General features: G+C 38.5%; 1 protein-coding gene across 3 annotated transcripts in view; it reads right to left on the bottom strand.

Moving 5' to 3' along the window:
- The window catches only part of CTSC (cathepsin C), a 35,337-nt gene extending 20,419 nt beyond the window's left edge, over window positions 1-14,918 (bottom strand). Inside the window, exons 1-4 of one of the 3 annotated variants that reach the window (XM_036924692.2) lie at window positions 14,638-14,918; window positions 11,679-11,824; window positions 6,536-6,620; window positions 457-6,086 (exon numbers count right to left, since the gene is read on the bottom strand). In XM_036924692.2, the coding sequence (XP_036780587.2) occupies window positions 6,073-6,086; window positions 6,536-6,620; window positions 11,679-11,824; window positions 14,638-14,806 (414 nt within the window). In that variant the 5' untranslated portion in view covers window positions 14,807-14,918 and the 3' untranslated portion in view covers window positions 457-6,072. Of the gene's footprint in view, window positions 1-456; window positions 6,087-6,535; window positions 6,621-11,678; window positions 11,825-14,637 lie in introns of those variants that run through there. The other 2 variants (XM_036924694.2, XM_036924690.2) reach the window with 2 other exon arrangements.
- Between the last annotated feature and the right edge of the window lie 4,085 nt (window positions 14,919-19,003).

Here is a 19,003-nt window from a genome sequence, read left to right as displayed (position 1 = left end):
TATTTTGTTCTACTGTTTTTCTGATTAATAATTAACAAATGTTTAGTTACTTAGTTTATATACTGTATTGGCCATGAGAAAAATGTAGTTTAGTAGAAAGGACTTTGCCCTTTAAATTCCTGTTCTGCCACTTGTCATTTATGTAACCTTAAGCAGGTCACAACGGGGCAGCCTTGATTTCTTTGTTTGTTAATAGGAATGACCTTCACTGGATCCTATGAAGGATAAGAATGACATTAAGTTTGAAGAGTTTAAAAAGTTATAAAATGCTAAACAAGAAACAATACAAACACTACTATCTGTTATGATGGGGGATACAAAGCTACTTAAGACTTTATCTATGCCATCAAAGAATTTATAATCTAGCCTAAACTGCCACCTGAGAAGCTGATAGGAGCACTATATCCTGTCAACCAGTGGTTTCCAACCTGAGATGAAAGATGACCAACTGGAGTATTGGAAAGAAAATATTATAACTTCTTATTTGTATTTGTAATACAGAAATAAAATTGAAAACAAGCTTCCACTATTATCTAATATACAAAACATCACTGATAGCCCCACGCAGTTCTAATGTCAGATGGTCACCTGTCATGTACATGTGCTTCGAGATGGTTAGGACACAGCATATTCCTCTTCACACATGACTAGTTAAGCTGATTTATGCACTTATCTGATTTAATTGAACTAACTCACAAAATGAACATGTGACTTAAAATACTTGCAAAGAAACCAGGACACACAAACACAAATGATGAAAAAAAACAAACATTAAAAATATGACAAAGCTTACATCTGTCCTATTCCTAGTATGAGTTCTGTCAGCCACATTAAAAGGTAACAAGTTTTTGAAAACAAATGTTTTGGAATGGTTCCATCACTGCAGTATTCACTTTTCAATCTAATTTATCAATAAACCAAATGTTTCAAAAAATTTGTCCATTAAATTGTCATCATCCCTAACACCAAACAGTACTTTTTTCTTAACTAAACTTGTGACACTTTGATACTTATAACAAGATGAATCAAAACTACTGAAATTTTTCATTTAAAAGATCCTAATTAGAAAATTCTGTTTCTAAATGTTGATTATTTGCAGTAATTAAAATGATCAGTACTAGAGTATTATATTGCTTTTGGCAACAAAATCATAATAAAAGCATATTTCATATTGTTTTCAAAGGATATCCTCATGAAATATATTTTGGCAGGACACCTTTTTGTTACAACAAATAAATCAAATATTTAATCATTTAATATTATTTCATATGTAATATACCAAACATATTAGTATAGCAATGCATGTATATATACTTTTAATGTATCAGTACATATTGTGAAACATAAAAAGTTTGGTTACCCAGGTCTAATCCATCAGGATCATTCATTTCAGAAAAAAGCATGAAGTTGAATGATTTAATGATAAACCATGTATCTTTGACATATTACATTCCAGAAATACTAAAGAACAAAGAATACTTTTTCATTTTTTTGCCACTTGTTTACTATATACAGTTGACCTGGAACAATGTGGGTGGGTTAAAGGCACCAAACCCTGTACATTAAAAAAAATCAGCATAAAACTTCTGACCCCCCCCACCACAAAACTACTAATAGCCAGCTATTGACCTTACTGGCAACATAAACAGTTGATTAACACATATTTTGTATGTTTTAGGTATTATATACTATATTATTAAACTAAGGTAGAGAAAATGTTTTTCCCAATTGTAGCAAATCTCCAAGTTTTTCCAATATACTTATTGAAAAAATTCCACATATTAGGTAGACCTGTACAGTCTACTACACAGTTCAAGGATCAACAATATATCTACATAAGTGGTCATTAATAGCTTCTATTTGCTCTCAGGTCTGGAGTATGACTACAGCCATTAGACAGCAACAGGAGGAAATAAAGCACATTTTACTGAAGTGATATTTTGCTAAACCTACCCAAGACTACTACATCTTCCCTCAGAAAGAAACAAACTTCCCTTTGACAGTTTCAAGGATTAGCTCTAGTTTTCTGCTTACTAACCATATCACTTACTTAGGAAGTTAAATTTTAATGAATTGTGAAACTGCCAAGAAATTGCTATAATGGTTGCAACCAAATTAACTTGCAGCATTTTCCTGAAGGAATTGGCAGCTACACTTATAGGTGGAAATGGAGGGTCATAAGTTTATTTCCAGTGATGAAAAGACATTCAATTTAAACCAAAATACATGTTTCAGAACTAGTTAAGAAAACAGCAATTTATGACTCAGCAAACTAGCCCAGGTCCCTTAGCTCCTTCCTCACTTACTAGCTCATAAACTCGAAACTGTGAGGTTGGAAGAAATCTTAGAGTTCACTTAATCTAACCTTTTAGCTGGTGCTTCTCATTGTACTTAATAAGGGTCGGGGCACGGCCTACAGGATTTCAGGCTAGTTCTAGTCTTTGGGGAACCACTGCAATCAGAAAAGCTCATTATCTCCTCTGATAGCTAATTTAGCTTTTAGTAATTCTGCAAGTTAGAACTCTACTGCTTTTAACTTTGAGCCCTGTCTTGGTCTCTACAGTCACACATAAAATTAAAACATAAATAAATAAACACATTAAAAGTTAAAAGTCTCAACTGTTTTCCACTAAATCATTAAGAAAATATGCCCTGAGAGTCCACCATAGCCTCTAAGAAAATAGGTAACAAAACTTCCGGAAACATATCAATAAAACAACAGGACAACATGGTTATATATTACTAAATTTTCTTTCTTTTACAAATATTTATTGAAGGCCTATTATTTATTTATCACATATTGCACTATACATAGGGAAAAAATGGTCAGTAATACAGGGTTGATCCCTGCCCTCATGGAGCTTCAAGACCAGAGGAGAGGAGGAACATATAATTATGACAGAGAGTGCTAAGCAGTAATGTATTAGAGGACCTTCTAACACATATATCAGCAATTCTGTACCCACTACATCTTTTCTGCTATAATCAAAGCAAATATTTAGATGCAAAGTTACTCAGAGAAACAGGAAAAAAACAACAGCACTGTAGTAGAGGTGATTTTAAATTCTGTTATTACATACATTCTTATATATATATTGGTTGCTTTGTCAGTATTTACATCCTCAAAATCAACTTGAAAATACACAACTTTTTAAGTCTGGAGACAGGTGACCTGGTATTTTTTTAGAGTGGAGAACCAAAATAAAATCATAGCATCATTTCTGATTCACACTTCTAGAACCCTATAGAAATTATTTCTTTGTAAGCTGGAATTACTTGTGAGAAGTCTTTGAAAAGACAAAAAAAAAGTATGGTTAAATTTGCAAGCACTTAAAAAGTTCTGTGTGCATCTGGTGCTATAGATACACAGGGAGATAAACAAGTTTTCAGTCTGGAAGAATATAAGACATGCTGACAAATCATTTCATTACAGCAGAGTCAGTACTACAAGAGCAGAGGTACCTGCAAAATACAACGGATACCAACATAATGGCCTTTTTCCCGACTAATGGAGAGGGTTGCCGAGGTTTCACAGAGTCAGCATCAAGGTCCTGAGTGATGAAAAATTATCAGGTCCAGAGGTAGAAATGCAAGAAAGTATCCAGATAGAAATAGTCAGCTGCACTGTTACTTCATCTTTATGTTACTTCATATTTAAAGAGATAACCCTTCCAGAATAGCAGACCGGTGTCCTTCAGACAGCATAAAAAGTTACCTGAACCAATAAAGTAAATGATGGCAACCTGCTATCTAGAGAAAGATTCCTCCATCCAAACAGGGATGCAGAAAAGTCCTCCCAGGCAATCTGGATTAGGGGTAGTTCCCCATTTGTGGTTTTCCAAGACTGATATTAATCAGCTCTACAACTGAAACGGAAACTAGTTCATTGTTTATCAGGAAAGAGCTAAAAGATATCAATCAGTGTTAACAATAGTATAATTAAGTGAAGTCAGTGTGGCAAGGATTCTTAATTTATACTTGACTTCATGTTTACAAAGCTCTCCTTACAATTTAGGGGACTACAAGGGGAAGGAGAAGGTATTTTTTTTGTCTTGAATTGAAAAACCCTGGCTTAGGAAACAGAGTAGCCTCACTTGATAAGGAAATCTGTGTTTCAAGCCAATTCATGTCTTAAAATTTCAACAGGAGCCAATGTAATGCATAGTCTACTCCATTAACCTAACATTTGTGACACTTACCAACAGATTCACCAGGAAATCTACCCAAATGTGACTCCAAGTACCTTTTCTTTCACGCTTGAGCCCCAGGAAAGTCCTTGGCTTGAAAGACTAGCCCTTAATATTTTACAATTAGAAACTGAGTTTAAGCACTCGATGAAATTTTCCCTATAAAATGAGGCTAGTAATATCTACTTTATAGGGCTTTTGTCAGGTTAGACCTGTCAAGTTCTTAGCACAAGGCTGGCACCTAATCAACAAACATAAAAAAAAAGGTATTAATCACGCCTGTCTTTTTGGTTAGGGGTACTTGCAGGCCTAATATCTGCAAAAACGACTCCCTTCAGCACTTTTGGTCATCTCAGAAAGCCTCTTTCCCCAAAGCAGGTACTCACTCCACAGGACCACCTTCCCACCAATAATGTATCTGTGCATCTCCAGATACCCTGGAGCCTTATTTTCTCCTTAAAATAGATGCTGGGGTTCCTCACGGTAATTAGAGAAAGACAGGGCACCCGGGAAGATATACTGCTGTGAATAAAATTTGCACTGTGAACAAAATAAAACATAAAATTCAAACCCTAATAGATTGGGAAATTGGAAAAACTTTCACTTGGAAACATCATTTCAGTAGAAGAGTATTCAAAAGAGAAAAAAATCTTGTATTCCATATTGCTCCTTTTGTTCAAAGGCTGAATGGTGAAGCCACCTAAGACTTCCAGATTTTTTTCCTTTTTCCTGCGTAGTCTCTGGCTGTTCACATTCCCATAATGGTGGTTGCGCTTTCCAAGGAAATGTCGGGAGGCCAGCTGCCTTGGAGGTACGTCTCCAGGACTTCTCTGCATTCTACATGCACAGAAAGACTCCAGAAGGGATGGTAGCTGCCAGAGGCCTCTGCTAGCTGTTATAGGTAGGCAGGTAGATCCACGGCTGCAGGCTGCTCTGCCTCTCAGCCCCAAAGTCTGTTTTTGACTGTGGTTTTAAAAGAGCCCCCTCAACAGATGTTCTATTTAATAACTAAAAGACAATAAAAACTAGAGTTACAAGCCAACAAGGATCATACTGTCTTTTAAAAATGTTTAATCATGTATTAATTTCATTTAAGCAAAAAGTACCAATACTAGTATTTGAGATGCTGGCATTTGTTTAATGCTGCTTCAGACATTCACAAAAAGCTGCCATTCTCAAAAGCTGAATGCTTATTAAGCAACACGTATCATGCGTTCAGCCAACATGCTCAAGAAGCACATGCAGATGCATTTGAAATTAACTGCCAATGTATAAACCGAACAATTTTGAAATGTACGTAATAAACAGGTTAACTAGCAACCTAGAGACATGAACGTGTATACCTTACATATGCTAAATGTAGGCTTAATGCTGCTTTGATCCATATTTCCAGGTACAAGGCTATTTATCCCATTTACAGAGCAAATACTAGAATTTATGTTTTCTACAGGTAGAAAGAGTGAGAGTTTTAAGACGATTTCATAAACCACAGTTTGAGTATAACTTATTTTTTGTGAGAAAAAAGGGAAAGTTTCCTACTACATCTTCTTCCTAAGCTACATACAATACAGTATATTCAAGACTCTGAGAAATTTTGAGGTAAAGGAAACTATTTCACACAATCTATACTTATTGAACTACTAGAAAAGAATTCAGAAGGAACAACTTTTTAGTTTCAGCTCTAATTTTCACTTTGCTCTGTTATTAGCAGCTGCCTGTAATAACCACTGAAGTTTATAACAAGCTGAAGTGACACAACTGGTGAGCAATTCCAGTTTCTGGAAGATGTGGGGCCACTGCTGGTCCATTAAACAGTGTGGAAAATGCTGATTTAGGATAAGGCTATTGTCCTTTCAGCACTTGTCCTGATTCCATTTTTCACATCTCACTTCTTAAGAGCTAAGTAAGGGAGGAAGAAGGGAAAGGGGAAAAAACATTATGTTAAACTGCAAGGATGGGTAAGTAAGTCCCTATCAACTTTACTCTCTAACCATCCACTTTTCCATCACAGTTTTAGACAACTTGAACTGAACTTGAGCCAACCTCTTCTTAACTATGTCTTTACCTTTTTGGGTTCATGTCTACTTATCAGCATCATACTTGTGAGAGCTAATTTGATTTGTGAAGTAGAATATACTAAAGTGAAAAATCACTTATAAAAAATAATGCAGGAAAGTAAGAAATAGCAAATAAGCAGGCTCAAGCAAGAAATCTGTGAGAAAACCATAATCTCTCCAGCCTCTATCGCCTTCTTCCTGATGAATAAATAAACATTAATTTGCATAAACCACCAGGGATGAGGGAAGCTTGCTTTCAATGAAAGTTAAAAAAATTTTAGTGGAGCTCACCCAGTTTGTTCCTCAGATGTGGCAAATCATATATTCTCACAGTTCCCAGTTGCATGGACAACTGACTAATAAAATCAGTGACATCCTATGAAGGGTTTGCAATGGTAAACTGAGTCATTATACTGAGATTAAGCATCATCATTAAAGAAAATAAAATAATTAGGCATGCATTAAGTGCTAAACTTGTATTTTTAACCTAAATTGAAACACTCTTAAAAGTAAAACCCAACTTGTTTAAAAGAAAAAAAGAAAAAGGAAATCCTGATTTTGGTGTATTGAATCTGTATTTTAAAAAGTAGATATTCCATTAACAAGTAGTCTTAAAGCTGGTTCTATCTTAAAAGGGAACTGATAAGGCACAGTGGAAAAATGGTACAAGATTCCCAAATCCTTCATTGTAGAAACACAGACATTTCTTACTGTGTGCAAGCTTGGAGTTTCTAGTCACTTGCACACAAAATGGACAAACAAATCTGGCATGGACTTCCCAACATAATGTTCTTGTTTTGAGTAACAACTGACTTCAGAAATATCCCTGGTAAGTGTTTTTTTGCTTAGAGCTTCTAAGACTGGTGGACCCCAAACAAAAACTCAATTAGAAATCAATGAGGCTTGTTTGACTATCATCAAATAACATTTTCAGCCATAGTAAATCTCATTTCCCTTCCACACATCTTCAGCCCTTGAGTGGCTTGATCTTCAGAATCAAATCTGAATTCTTTCTCTACGGCATCATATAGCCTCAGAGAAAGTGAAATGAGAAGCAGTAAAAGGTTAGAAAGTCTATTTAACTTAAAGGTATTCTTCAGAGCTTAGTTTCTTCATGACTTCCTTCATTGGGCAATTTGATAGGATGACATACAGAGGAGCTTTATAATGCTCATCATAAAAATGAACAAAGTTCATAAAAGTATAAAGAACAAAAAGAAATCATGTACCCACACATCACATAAAGTCAGTCACAGTTAAACTTCCCTTATTTTGTTTTGTGACATTGTGTTTTCATGTAAGAAGCTGTCCACTTTTAATCTGTGGGTACTTTTAAGGGTGCACATTTGTTGGATTGTGCCTATTATAACCAAATGGCAAATGCTATTAAAATTTGATGATCTTAAGTAACTGGCCTGCAGATAGCATTGCTTTGTTTGGGTCAGCACATTTTTTTTTTAAGAAAATTTAATTTGCACATCTCTAAAGTTTCCATTTTGCCATAGGTTTAATTACTCCATATTGTTTTACATAAGTGTTTTAAATACTTTGGTATCTGCCTGTGTGGGCCCTAAATGCATTTACATTTGTCAACCCCAGAAAATGTTCAGATAACTGAAATGCCTGCAGGAAGTTGAGTAGAAAAAACTATCTTTTAAGAATATATACCTAGTGCTTCCTGTCCAACTATGCAAAAATTTTCAGTGTCAAGAATTATTTCCTTTAAAGATTTTTATCTAGCTTGTAGTCACATGCAAAAAAAAAAAGACAGATTACCACCACGCCACTCCCAATTTCTCAAGGAATTAAAACCAAGGTGAAAAAAGTCTCAGAAACTTCAAATCCTGAAACACGCTCATCTTCCAGGGAGACACTTTAATAAGGCAAGTTCCTAGCAGTAAGAGTGGTATCACAAATGCCTCAAAGGTGTAATGCAGGGAGAATGATGTGGGAGCTGCCTGCTCTACTGAGATGCAGGATGCTCTGCAGGGAACAGAAGGTGGAACAGGAGCCTAACAGACTACCTTGTCAACTGAAATCAACACGGCTGTTATGTTTAAGAAAAACAGAATTTATCCATTGTCTTACTGAGGATTATGGCCAGCAAATAACCTAGGGGGAATTTTGGTAAACTGCTCCAAAGCCCCTTCATTTGGAGACAAATACCTGTTCTATAGCAGGAGATACATGCAAAAAGAGGTTTCTTTTATCAATACATCATGCAGTACAGCATGGATCTATCTAGTCAGTGCCCTAAAGGGTCATGTTATACATGTTCCAATACTATCCATGTGTGTGAGAGGAGGCAAGGATCAAGGTTGTACAAAAGGGTCTCAGTAGGTGGCGTACCTCATCTCTCTTTCGGGACAGAGAGGGCACATGTGGCAGATTATATTATGGATGCTGGCCAGAAAATTCCTGACTGACTACCTTTCTGAAGGAGGTCAAAGTGCAATTAGGTTAGGGCTGAAGCCCCAGTTTGGTCACTTGTCCTAGCAGAAGTGACATCATGGTGGGCCTGTGTCTTTCTTTTGAATAACCTGCAGTTATCATACACTCAGCAACTTCTAAGAGGAAGAAAAAGAAACCATCTGATAAAAGCGTATCTGAAGGGGCAAGAGGAAACAAGTGCTCGGGTCTGGCATGAGTTCACAGAGAGATTTGGGAATCTAGATGATTTGCGAAATAACAATGGATAAAGTAACGATGGCAGATATATGTGGGGAAAATCTGTCAGATACTCCTGTAAGGGTGGTAGGCTGAATAAACTATGTTGTAGTTCACATGAGACAGTTAAAATTGAATAACAAATACTACTTAAGTTTTGATGATTCTTCATTTTTAAAAATAAATTTTCATTGAACAAATACTTTCTAATTCTCATGTGTTAGATACTCATTAAATAGGTTTGTATTTTTTCTGAGTTACCAGCATGGTTTCTCCAGCACTACTGAAGGCAGGAAATACTGATGCTTCTGGTAAAATCCAGCAAGAGTTTTGTGTCAACAAGTATCAAAAGTGCTTGACCTCCTTATTATCTGAAGTCAACACCACTTTGTCATTTTTCTAAAATTGTTTAAAACTCTGCTCCCCATTACCTTCCACTGGATTTGCTAAAAGAACATAGATTTTGTCACTCTGTGAAACATGTTTATCTGGACCTACTTGATTACGTTCGGAGATTTTAGAACCAATTATCTTAAGTATATTCTACTCTACTTATTAAAATTATGATCCTTAATGCAAGGTCTAACTAATCAAACTGGCTGATTTTTCCAGCAGGAAAAGAAAACACGGTCCTGATGATGGTTCTGGTCAAATAGGCACTTTAAAACACTGGACTGAAATCGGTAATGGAAGAACACTCTTCATATTTTTATTCCTAATGAGAGAATGCTGCCCAGGTGCACATGATTAGGTAGGGTTCCACCTTACAACAGCGTATTTACTGACTCTTCCTACTCATGGTTGAGAATACTTATAACCTTTTTTGGCTTTAAAAAGTGGTTTTCTATTGACTCGAAACTAATGTTCTGAGGCTACGGGAAAATACCAAATCTTCTTATACTATGATTTAAAAATAAATACTAAGAGGTGTTCTGATTCCTCCTTCAGCCCCCAGCTGCTCCCCCTGTCCCTACCAGCTTTGGACGCCGATTTAAGCTGAGAGCAGACAACCTGATGGAAAGTATTAATGGAGGGAAATTACCCTTTACTATTTCTGATTATGGCTTAGGCAATTAAATGGTGACTTACCAAGTGTCCCCACCAGTTTCCCCAGTTCTACAAAAGTGAAGAATGACAAGTTTTCTAAGCCAAGTGGGTTCAACTATTTACTCATCTATTTATATACTATTACCTATCTTTCACTTAAATAAATTATTCATTTATTGTTTCTCGACTGAATTCCACTTCATTGATTCACTTTCATTTTTCTGAAGCGGCTATTATGTCAGGCAAGAAAGGACAAGAGGGGGAGGGGAAGGAGAAGGGAGGGAAGAGGTGGGGGACAGGAAGAAAGAGGAAGGTACATAGTAACAATCAGCTTGAATATCTCTTTCTTGTGCACCAATTTCTTCTGCAATTGATTCTCCATCTGAAGGCAGATAACTTTTGAAGGGCTCTAAACAGACAGCATATGAAACATCTGTAAAGCTGTAGGCTGATCAATATGCAGACCAAGAATTCTATTCAGATCAAATTACATGCACTCCAATTTTAAAAATTCACATAGATACTCTTATTATTTTTTTTAAAGTCATAGTATGCAGTAGTGATATTAAAATATTTAATGACCAGACAAGTATGGGCTCCAACTACTGAAATGAAGGGTGGCCCTCAACAGCTGCTTGGATAGACTGGTTTCAGCTGACTATCAGACTAGCCAATCAATCTAAGGTGAAGTGAGACAATTTTTTCCTCTCTCTTCTTTTTTCATATTAAAGAGGGTCCTCACAGCTTACAAAAAAAAGGCAGTTATTCTCATAAATACAGTTGGCTCAGATGCAACACCATATCCTCTTAATTAGTTGCAAACCATGTGAGAAATCACAACAAACTGGGATGTTAGTCTTCTGTTATTGCTTTGTCTCTTGTCATCTTTGACAGTCATTCCCCACTTTCCCACGAACCCAGCGACTGGACACTACTACCACATGTTCCCAAGACTGTAAGACCTATCCCATGAAAGCCTGTCTCTAGTTATACTCTATAATAAGAACCAGCTAGTCTCAGGCTTGTGTCTTCAATTTACTTAAACCATTTAATACTTCAACAGGAAAAGTTCCAATTTCAGAAAGATATATAGCATAGACTATAATCTGTGGTAAACTATTTTACCCTAAAGCATGCCTGCAAATGGAAACAATGTGTTAGAATATAAAAATGGACAATAGTTCCAGAAGAAAGCAAGCCAGACTGACTGGGCTATGATTTACTTTAATAGCCCAAAAAGGAACTCCAGTTTTCTATCTTTATCTTACTTTAGTAATTAATACATTTAGTACATTAGATTACTTCAGTGAGTCATTTAGGTTAATTTCTCAGAGCCAACGATAAGAAAGTGTAGCAGTTCCAAGGAAAAGAAGTTTATAATATTTCTATCTTTCCTACAGATTCAGTACAAAGCCAAGTGACTAGGAGACATTTAGAAATTATGAGGTAAGAAAGAAAATAAGTTAAGAATTTACTCATACTTACCAAAATGTAAATTTAAATATAGATGGATTATACATATTCAAATATAGATCAGGTTTGTTTTTTTAACATACTGAGATCATAATTTTAAATAAAGTGACAAAATTACACTAATCTCTTAAGGAAGGCGGTGTTAATATTGGTCATCTTCTTAATCTAAAATTATTATTCTGAGGGCCTCCTGATTAAAAGATATCAAATCATTGAAAATACAAATGCACTTTCCAACAAAACTAACCTTAAAAAAGGCAAACCACTTGTAGTCATTCAACACAATCTCAAAGCCTTGATTGTAAATGATGGTGAAATGGCCAGAATTGCCAAAGTCATCATATGCTGTATCCAACTTCACAAGGTGCACCACGACTTTTTTTTCTGGTGGTCCTAAATAAAAGAAAATGCACAACAGAGGAAAATTATTTGGACTTCAATAGGAGGAAAAATATCTATCATTTATTTCCATTATTTTTAAGCTGCTTTCTTTTCATGCTACCCAAATCGGGCAAGTCTGGCTTGGGAAGTTATCAGTCTCCATCTTGCTGCCTTGTTGCCTGTGCTCCAGGGGAGGTTCAGGCAAGCTTGTGAAGTCAAGGCGCCAAAGACAGAGATGTGCATGTCCAGCAGCCCAGCGGGCTGAGAGACTCCAGAAAGCACAGCCCCTCAAGCATCCAAACAGCAAATAAATTTTTCCATTGAAGAAAAGGAGCAATGAGGATGTTAATAAAAATTAACAGGTGGAAATAGGGAGAAAACAAAATGGTAGTCAAAAAGTAATTGAAAAAGACCACTAAGGTCAAAAAAAGAAAAAAAGGAAATGACCCTCTTAGAGAAGAAATGGGACTATATCGTTCTCCTCAGTGGCTCTACAGTTCACTATCTTATAGTCTGAATCCTTTCAAATTATTCAGCAGACATTAGGTTTCTGTCCTATAAAGCTAGTTTGTGCTGACAGGAACTAAACTTTTAACCTTCAGAAGATGGGGGATCAGATCTGTGGGTGTCTTTGTTCCATTAAGGTCAAAGGTGTGGTTTAAAGGCAGAGGTTGCCTGAGGAGGATTCTGCTGTGCGCTTCTGGAGGTTTCCATACTTTAGACAGGTTTTTTTTTTTCAAGTTTTAGATGAATACTCTGAAGCAGGAGACAGCACGTGACAGAACAGTACAATTCCTCATCTCTCCTCTACTTTGGACTACCAGGTTCAATTTAAAGAAAAAAGAAGATGGCTGGAAAGCCCAGGATTACAAAATGCTGCAGTGTCATCTGGAGTCGAGACAGTTGAACAAATCTATTTAAGTAAGGAATGACCCGGCAATCTTTGTTCTGCAGATACGGAAATTGCATCTGAGAGCTTCACTCACTCTGCACAAGCCACAGGGTGGTTAAGTTTTTGGGCAGAACAAGCCTTTTTTGACCTGAGATTGTGTGTTTTTCTACTTCCTTTACTGAATTTTTTGTCCTTGGTAGAGCCATGTTATCTGAGAACATGTAGAATATCAGAGTGTGTTCAAACACTAGATATTTATTGAAACCCTTTCATGAACCAGGCATTGTGCTGGGCTCTGGAAATTTCCAAATGTAATTATTGGCCTAAGAATTACTTAAAAACAAGAAGAATTTTATGTACCTCCCTGTGATACACAAAACTGTGGAGTGGTGACAAAACTTTTCTTGGTCTAGTAGCCTCCACACACATCCAAATCAGAATTTCTGGGCACAAGGGCTCTTTCTCACCACCTAATAAAAGAAAACTTTTGTAACTATATTCTCTAGAGTCTTTGTGGCTGGGCAGCCCCTGCACACTAGGTGAAATCTCAACGGGGATCGGGGGAGGCTTAATTTTGATAGAGCAAGAATTCATGAACAGGTGGGACGAGTGTAGGTAGGTAAGAAAGGAATTCATTAAAGCAAGAGTAGTGGATGGCAGTAGCCATGCAGACCAGAGAGAGAAAGGAAGAACAGAGGAAAAAAGGAAAGTTCGCTGAACTCTTACACAGCATAGGGCAGATCCCTCGCCAACTCCTAAAGCCAGGGTCACCTGCAGTCCAGTGCCTGCTTGAATCTGCACAGCGTGGGAACAAAGCCGCAGAGCAGTGGAGTGAGGTTATGTTCTGAGAACTTCCCAAAGGCAAAGAAAGGAGATTTTGGGGCAGGCTACGAAAGAGCATGATCCTACAGCTGCAGTCCTGTCCCGGTCACCCAGGTGACAGGAACTTACAAGCCCAAACCAGAGATCTTAGCAGCCCTTCCCAACTAAGGGTAGTGAGGGCAGCCTCATAGAGGAGGCCTGCTAAAAGGCTTTAGATTCCTGTCTTTTAACGATTTTAAGAATGGGACAAAGCGCTGGGGGAGGGCATGGGCTTGACATGTGGTCTCATGGTGTCTATCTCCAGGGACAGATATTATGTCACCACCCGCAGTCCTCTAGATATTCTGTAAGATAAACTTAACACAAGGTATTTGTTGATCCTTTTCTCCAAGATGTGGTTACCCTCAAGCAGTAGGAACATATCACTTAGGACTGTTTGCTCTGCCTTAAGATAGGATTGCTTGTTGGCTAGGTACTTTGGGAATACTACCTCCTAACTCCCTTGTTTTTAAAATGTAATTTTAGCCTTAAGATGGAGTCCCTCCTGTTCTTCCTATACGGCTTTTATCTTGGCATTTTTCATGATAGGTAGGAAAAATTGATCATGATGCTTATCCCATGTCCCTGCTCTACCTCACGTTAGGCTCATTTTTCATTGGCACAATAAAAAACTGCGGATTGGACAGGAAGATCATAAGATTGTATGGTCTCAATTCCCTCCCAAAGAAAACAAGCCAAAAACCAAAAAACAAAAAATTATGGGGGGAAAAAAGACTGCAGGTCTCAACTCTCTTCCAAACAAAACAATCCATAAACCAAAAAACATAAACTAAGCGGGGCAAAAAAAAGTTCTGAAAAAAGTACACAGGCCACAGAACAAGCAAGAAAATGTGAAGTTAGACGTTCTCAGCCTCTCAGTTCTGCCTTCTCAGGCCTGGCTCGGGAGACGGCGTCCCAGGGGGCTCCGACCCAGCCGCAGTGCCGGGCTGCAGCTGGCGCTGGCCGCGGGCGGGGGGCTCCGAGTGGGCTCGCCGGGGCAGGGCTCAGGGCCGGGGAGGAAGGCGTCGGGGGCGGGCGCGGGGAGAGGGAGTCCGGAGCGCCCGCGGCTTACCCATAGCCGTGCAGTTGACGTCGCGCTGGGAACCACTGCGGCCCACCTGAAAGACCCAGGTGCCCAGCAGCTCGGGGTAGGTGCAGTTGGCAGGGGTGTCGCAGTATGCGGTGCCCACCCAGCAGAGGAGCAGGAGGGCGGCGACAAGCCCCCGACGCCGGGGACCCATGCTGGCGGGGCCGGAGAGGCGGAGGAGGGAGCAGCACCCGGCGGGAAGCAGCAGTAGCAGCAGCAGCAGCGAGGCAGCCCGCAACGCGCGCCCTAAAATAGGCGGAGGGGCCGGAAGCAGGCCGAGGGGCGGTGTCTACGGGCTGCGGGGCATTGGGCGCCGGCGCCGGGCGGGGCCGCGCCCTGCAGGTCGGGGCTCGGAGCGCCCGGGGCGCCAAGCCTGGTAATGGGACCTTGCGCCCTGGGCGAGCCCGGGGGCTGGATCTGCGGCCGAAGCAACGTCTCAGGGTAGCGTTTACTAGCGAAGCTGTTCCACGCGCGACCCAGAGTTCCCTCCTTGAGAAGTAACTGGGGTGGGGGTGGGAGGTGGGGGTGAGAGGAGAGAGAATTTGAACGTGGGGCTGGGGGGTGGGACGGAAAACCCTGACAGAAGTGGGGAGGTGGAGGAGACAGGTGGTGAGAAAAAGGCCCAGGGAGGGAAAGATCTAACAAGTGGGGCTTTCCTTTACTTCTTGCCTCCCCCTGCCTTACTTGCTTTCTTCACACCGACTCAGTGTTTTTCCTCAAATTTTACTTGGTACCCCCAGCCACCACAGCTGCTTTGGAACTGTTCTTCCTTCCGTTTTCCAAAACTTTCACTACCTTTTTCTATTTGGTTTTGTCTGGTTTCCTGTTAATGTTGTTTGCCTGTTATCCACAGGAGGCTCAGTTTTAGTGCAAACTTGCATTTTTTGTGTAATATTTTTTTTTTCCCCTGCACACTTTACAGCATTTAATTAACACACACACATGAACAAAAGCTCTCAGATATTATGTTGCTCAATCCCTTCTCCTTTTCCACGTGAAAAGCAGGAGGCCCTGAGAGAGGAAGTACTTTGCCCAGGGTGAGGAAGGAGTCAGGTGGGAGAAAGCTGGGATTATAAGCAGGTCCCAGTGTGTCAGTCTGATCGCCAGTCACTGATCACCTGCACTATTTCCAGGTACCACTTTGCTCAGTTTAAATATCACCCTTTTCTGTAAGAGCTACTCTGACTTTCCTGGCCATTGTTGGAATTTGGGGCTCCTTTCCCGCTGTCAGAAAGAAAATACAAGCCCAGAATAGAGTCATTTATATTAAGCCACATTACCAAACTAGGGCTAAATACCTAACCTAATGGCAGTTTCAACTTCCCCCAGAAATGTGATCCAAACTGGTCATTTGGGAACTTACGGGTTAGCAACCAGTAAGGTAATGTCACATGGACCCTCTCCATCCCCCAAAGGAAGATGGGGTGATCCATCTAGTAAGACCCTTACACCCAAAGTTAAGGTGACCTCACCCAAAATAAACCTTTTTTCTCTTGTGACTTCCTTGTCCTGCCTTTAAAAGCTTTATCCTTTCTGTGGCCCTTTGGAGGCCCCCTCTACTTGCTAGATGGGATGCTGCCCAATTCATGAATCAATTAATAGACTCAGATCTTTAAAATCTACTCAGTTGAATTTTTGTGGTTTAACAATGCATATCGTCTATTAGGTGACAGGCCTCATGCCAGCATCAAGGACAAGTGATGAACAAGACAGACTTTCATGTGTCCCCGCCCTCTATGGCACATGGACTCTGTTGTCATCACAATGGTAACAAATATTTTTGTCCACGGTTTCCATCAGATTACAAGCATTCAAAAGGAGCAAATCCACGGTATTCACCTTTGTCTCCCTAGACTCTGGCTTGAAAACACTCAAGGGTGTTCAAGTAAGTGCGCTTAGTAACTCTGTCTTGATTTCTAGGCCTGCAAGCGTACTTGGACTTGGCAAGAGGGGTTGCCCTTGAAAGCTCAGAAGTGAAAATGGTACTGCAAAGGCAAGGATGGGGTCAACATCCAACTTCTAGCTTCTATAGTCCTTTATCAGCATTAAAAGTTGACACCATACAATTAAGCTAACACACTTACTTCAGAAATACACCAACAGAGTAGCATTGCCTCAGTCTCTGGGAAAGTGTGTCATTGGTTATTAAAAACACTAACATTTTTACCAGGTCATTAATATTGAAAAGTTGAACATCAAGTTGGATTTCTTTGATGGGTGTAATCAAAGTAGCATTTTTAATGCTGAAGAGAGTTTAACAGTCTTTGTTCAATGAATGAGAAGTAGAAAGGGATCATGGAGCACTCTTAGTCTAATGGATTCATTTTAATATTGGAAAATGGAGATCTAAAAGTAATAACTAGATGAGTGTCACATTGCCACTTTAAGATTCAAGAATAAACTTCAGGTACCTTGATATTCAATTTAGTTTATTTCTAACTAGCTAATATTTCCCAGACTATTCTCCCTCAAAATAAAATACTAATCCTCTCTCCATTAGCAGGGAGAAAAATGTATTTAGTGATTCTCAAACTGATCAGACCCCAACTTTTATTTTTGTAAGAAATATTTTAAAGAGACTACCTACTATTTGAAATGAAAGCCATATACAATATAAACTACTTACACATTGAATATAAAAAATACCAAATGTAATATAAAGGACAAATAAAAAGGTATTTTAAATACATTTCTAATGCAAAGACTATTCCATCTTCTAAAATGTTCATTTATGAATATACTGTACAACAGAATGAGACATTCTGATACTTGCTTTTTATGTCTCTATGTAAAATTATAGAATCATAATGAAAGTGACAGATACTTTTTCTCAGAAAACAGAGATGATTTCAGTGAGTTATAACTCAAATACCTTATCAGATGTTCATTCAACTATCACACCTCAGTTGCTGATGCTAGACACTTCTTGGTCAAGGTCTCAGCAGAACAAAATACAATCCTCCACTGATTTATCTGGATGTTGCACTCCTGAAAATTTGGTATATGTTAAAATGATGAAATAAAAGTGAGTTTATAAGCAGACCAGAATTTAGTGTTAGGTTCAGATCATTCTAAGGAGGTTCACAGAGAAGCAGCATTGCTTAACAGTAGTTCTCATAATGTGCTCCCGGGGTAAAAAAGGACCAGCGCAGTACCCACATCTTAGAATTTCTAAGAATTGCAAAAATTCCTGACCCTCACCTCATCCCTACTGAAGCGAAAATGTCTGTGTAGGTTCCAGCATTCTGTGTCTTAATAATCCTCTTCAGGGGGTCCTGATGCAGCTACAGTTTGAAAATCACTGGTTCAGAGGTAAACTGCAAGGACTTAGTCACTGCCTGAGCTGAGGCTTCCTTGATCCTGAGGAAGTTATTTTACTTCCTCTTTGTGCTTTGGTTTTCTCATCTATAAAATGGGCATAAGTGTCTTTTATGACCACTTCATCTGGTATTCATAAGTCTAAATGAATTAATATAGATCTGTCTTACTACATTTATTATTGTGTATATTTCTGTTAGAAAACGTTTCCCTATTAATTAGATAGTAGGTTCCAAATCCTGTTCTCCATTGCAATCTTAGCACCCTGAATAATTTCTCGCACACAGTAAGTGCTCAAATATGTTAAATGAATAATATGATAGACATAAATATAGCTACAATTGAGTCTTGAATGCAGGAGTTAGGAGCACAACTGAAAAATCCATGCATAACTTTTGACTCCCTAAAAACTAGTAATAGCCAACTGCTGATTTTATAGTAGTAAAGTAGTAAATGATAAAACAGACTAGTATGTACATGTATTTTATGCATTCATGACAGAACTTTTAAATTTTCTTTTCTTTTTTTTTTAGTATTTCTACCCTATACAGTTCATCAGGTAGTTTCTTTTTTCCAAATTGTTGCAAATCTCCAAAAATATTTACAGCATATTCATTGAAAAACAGCCATGTATAAGTGGACCCAAGCAGTTCAAACCCATGTGGTTCAAAGGGCAGCTTTTTATTTCATGGTATTTGGCATCATGATTTCCCTGACTTGTGACAAGTTTGAAAGCCACTGATGGGGGAAAGTGTAGCAAAATAAAGGAAGATCTTAGAAACAGAGAAAAAACTGGATGTATTACTACAGAGTGTTACTTGGTATTGTATACACCTCTATCAGTAGTCGTAATAACTATAATTATTTATTTAGGGCTTCCAATTTTACCATAAAATTCTGAAGTATTAGCTCATTGAGTTATACAATTGAATGAGGAAGAGATTATCTAATTTCAATTTTATTAGAGACAAAACTGAGGCTCAGTATTTATTAAGGAGTAATTATCTTGAAAGAGAAAGTGGAGAGGGGAAAG

Source organism: Manis pentadactyla, chromosome 9 (genome assembly GCF_030020395.1).
Source record: "Manis pentadactyla isolate mManPen7 chromosome 9, mManPen7.hap1, whole genome shotgun sequence".
NCBI classification, from domain to species: domain Eukaryota; kingdom Metazoa; phylum Chordata; class Mammalia; order Pholidota; family Manidae; genus Manis; species Manis pentadactyla.
Note: the sequence above shows the minus strand (reverse complement) of the source record. Positions and strands in the feature narration are given on the sequence as shown.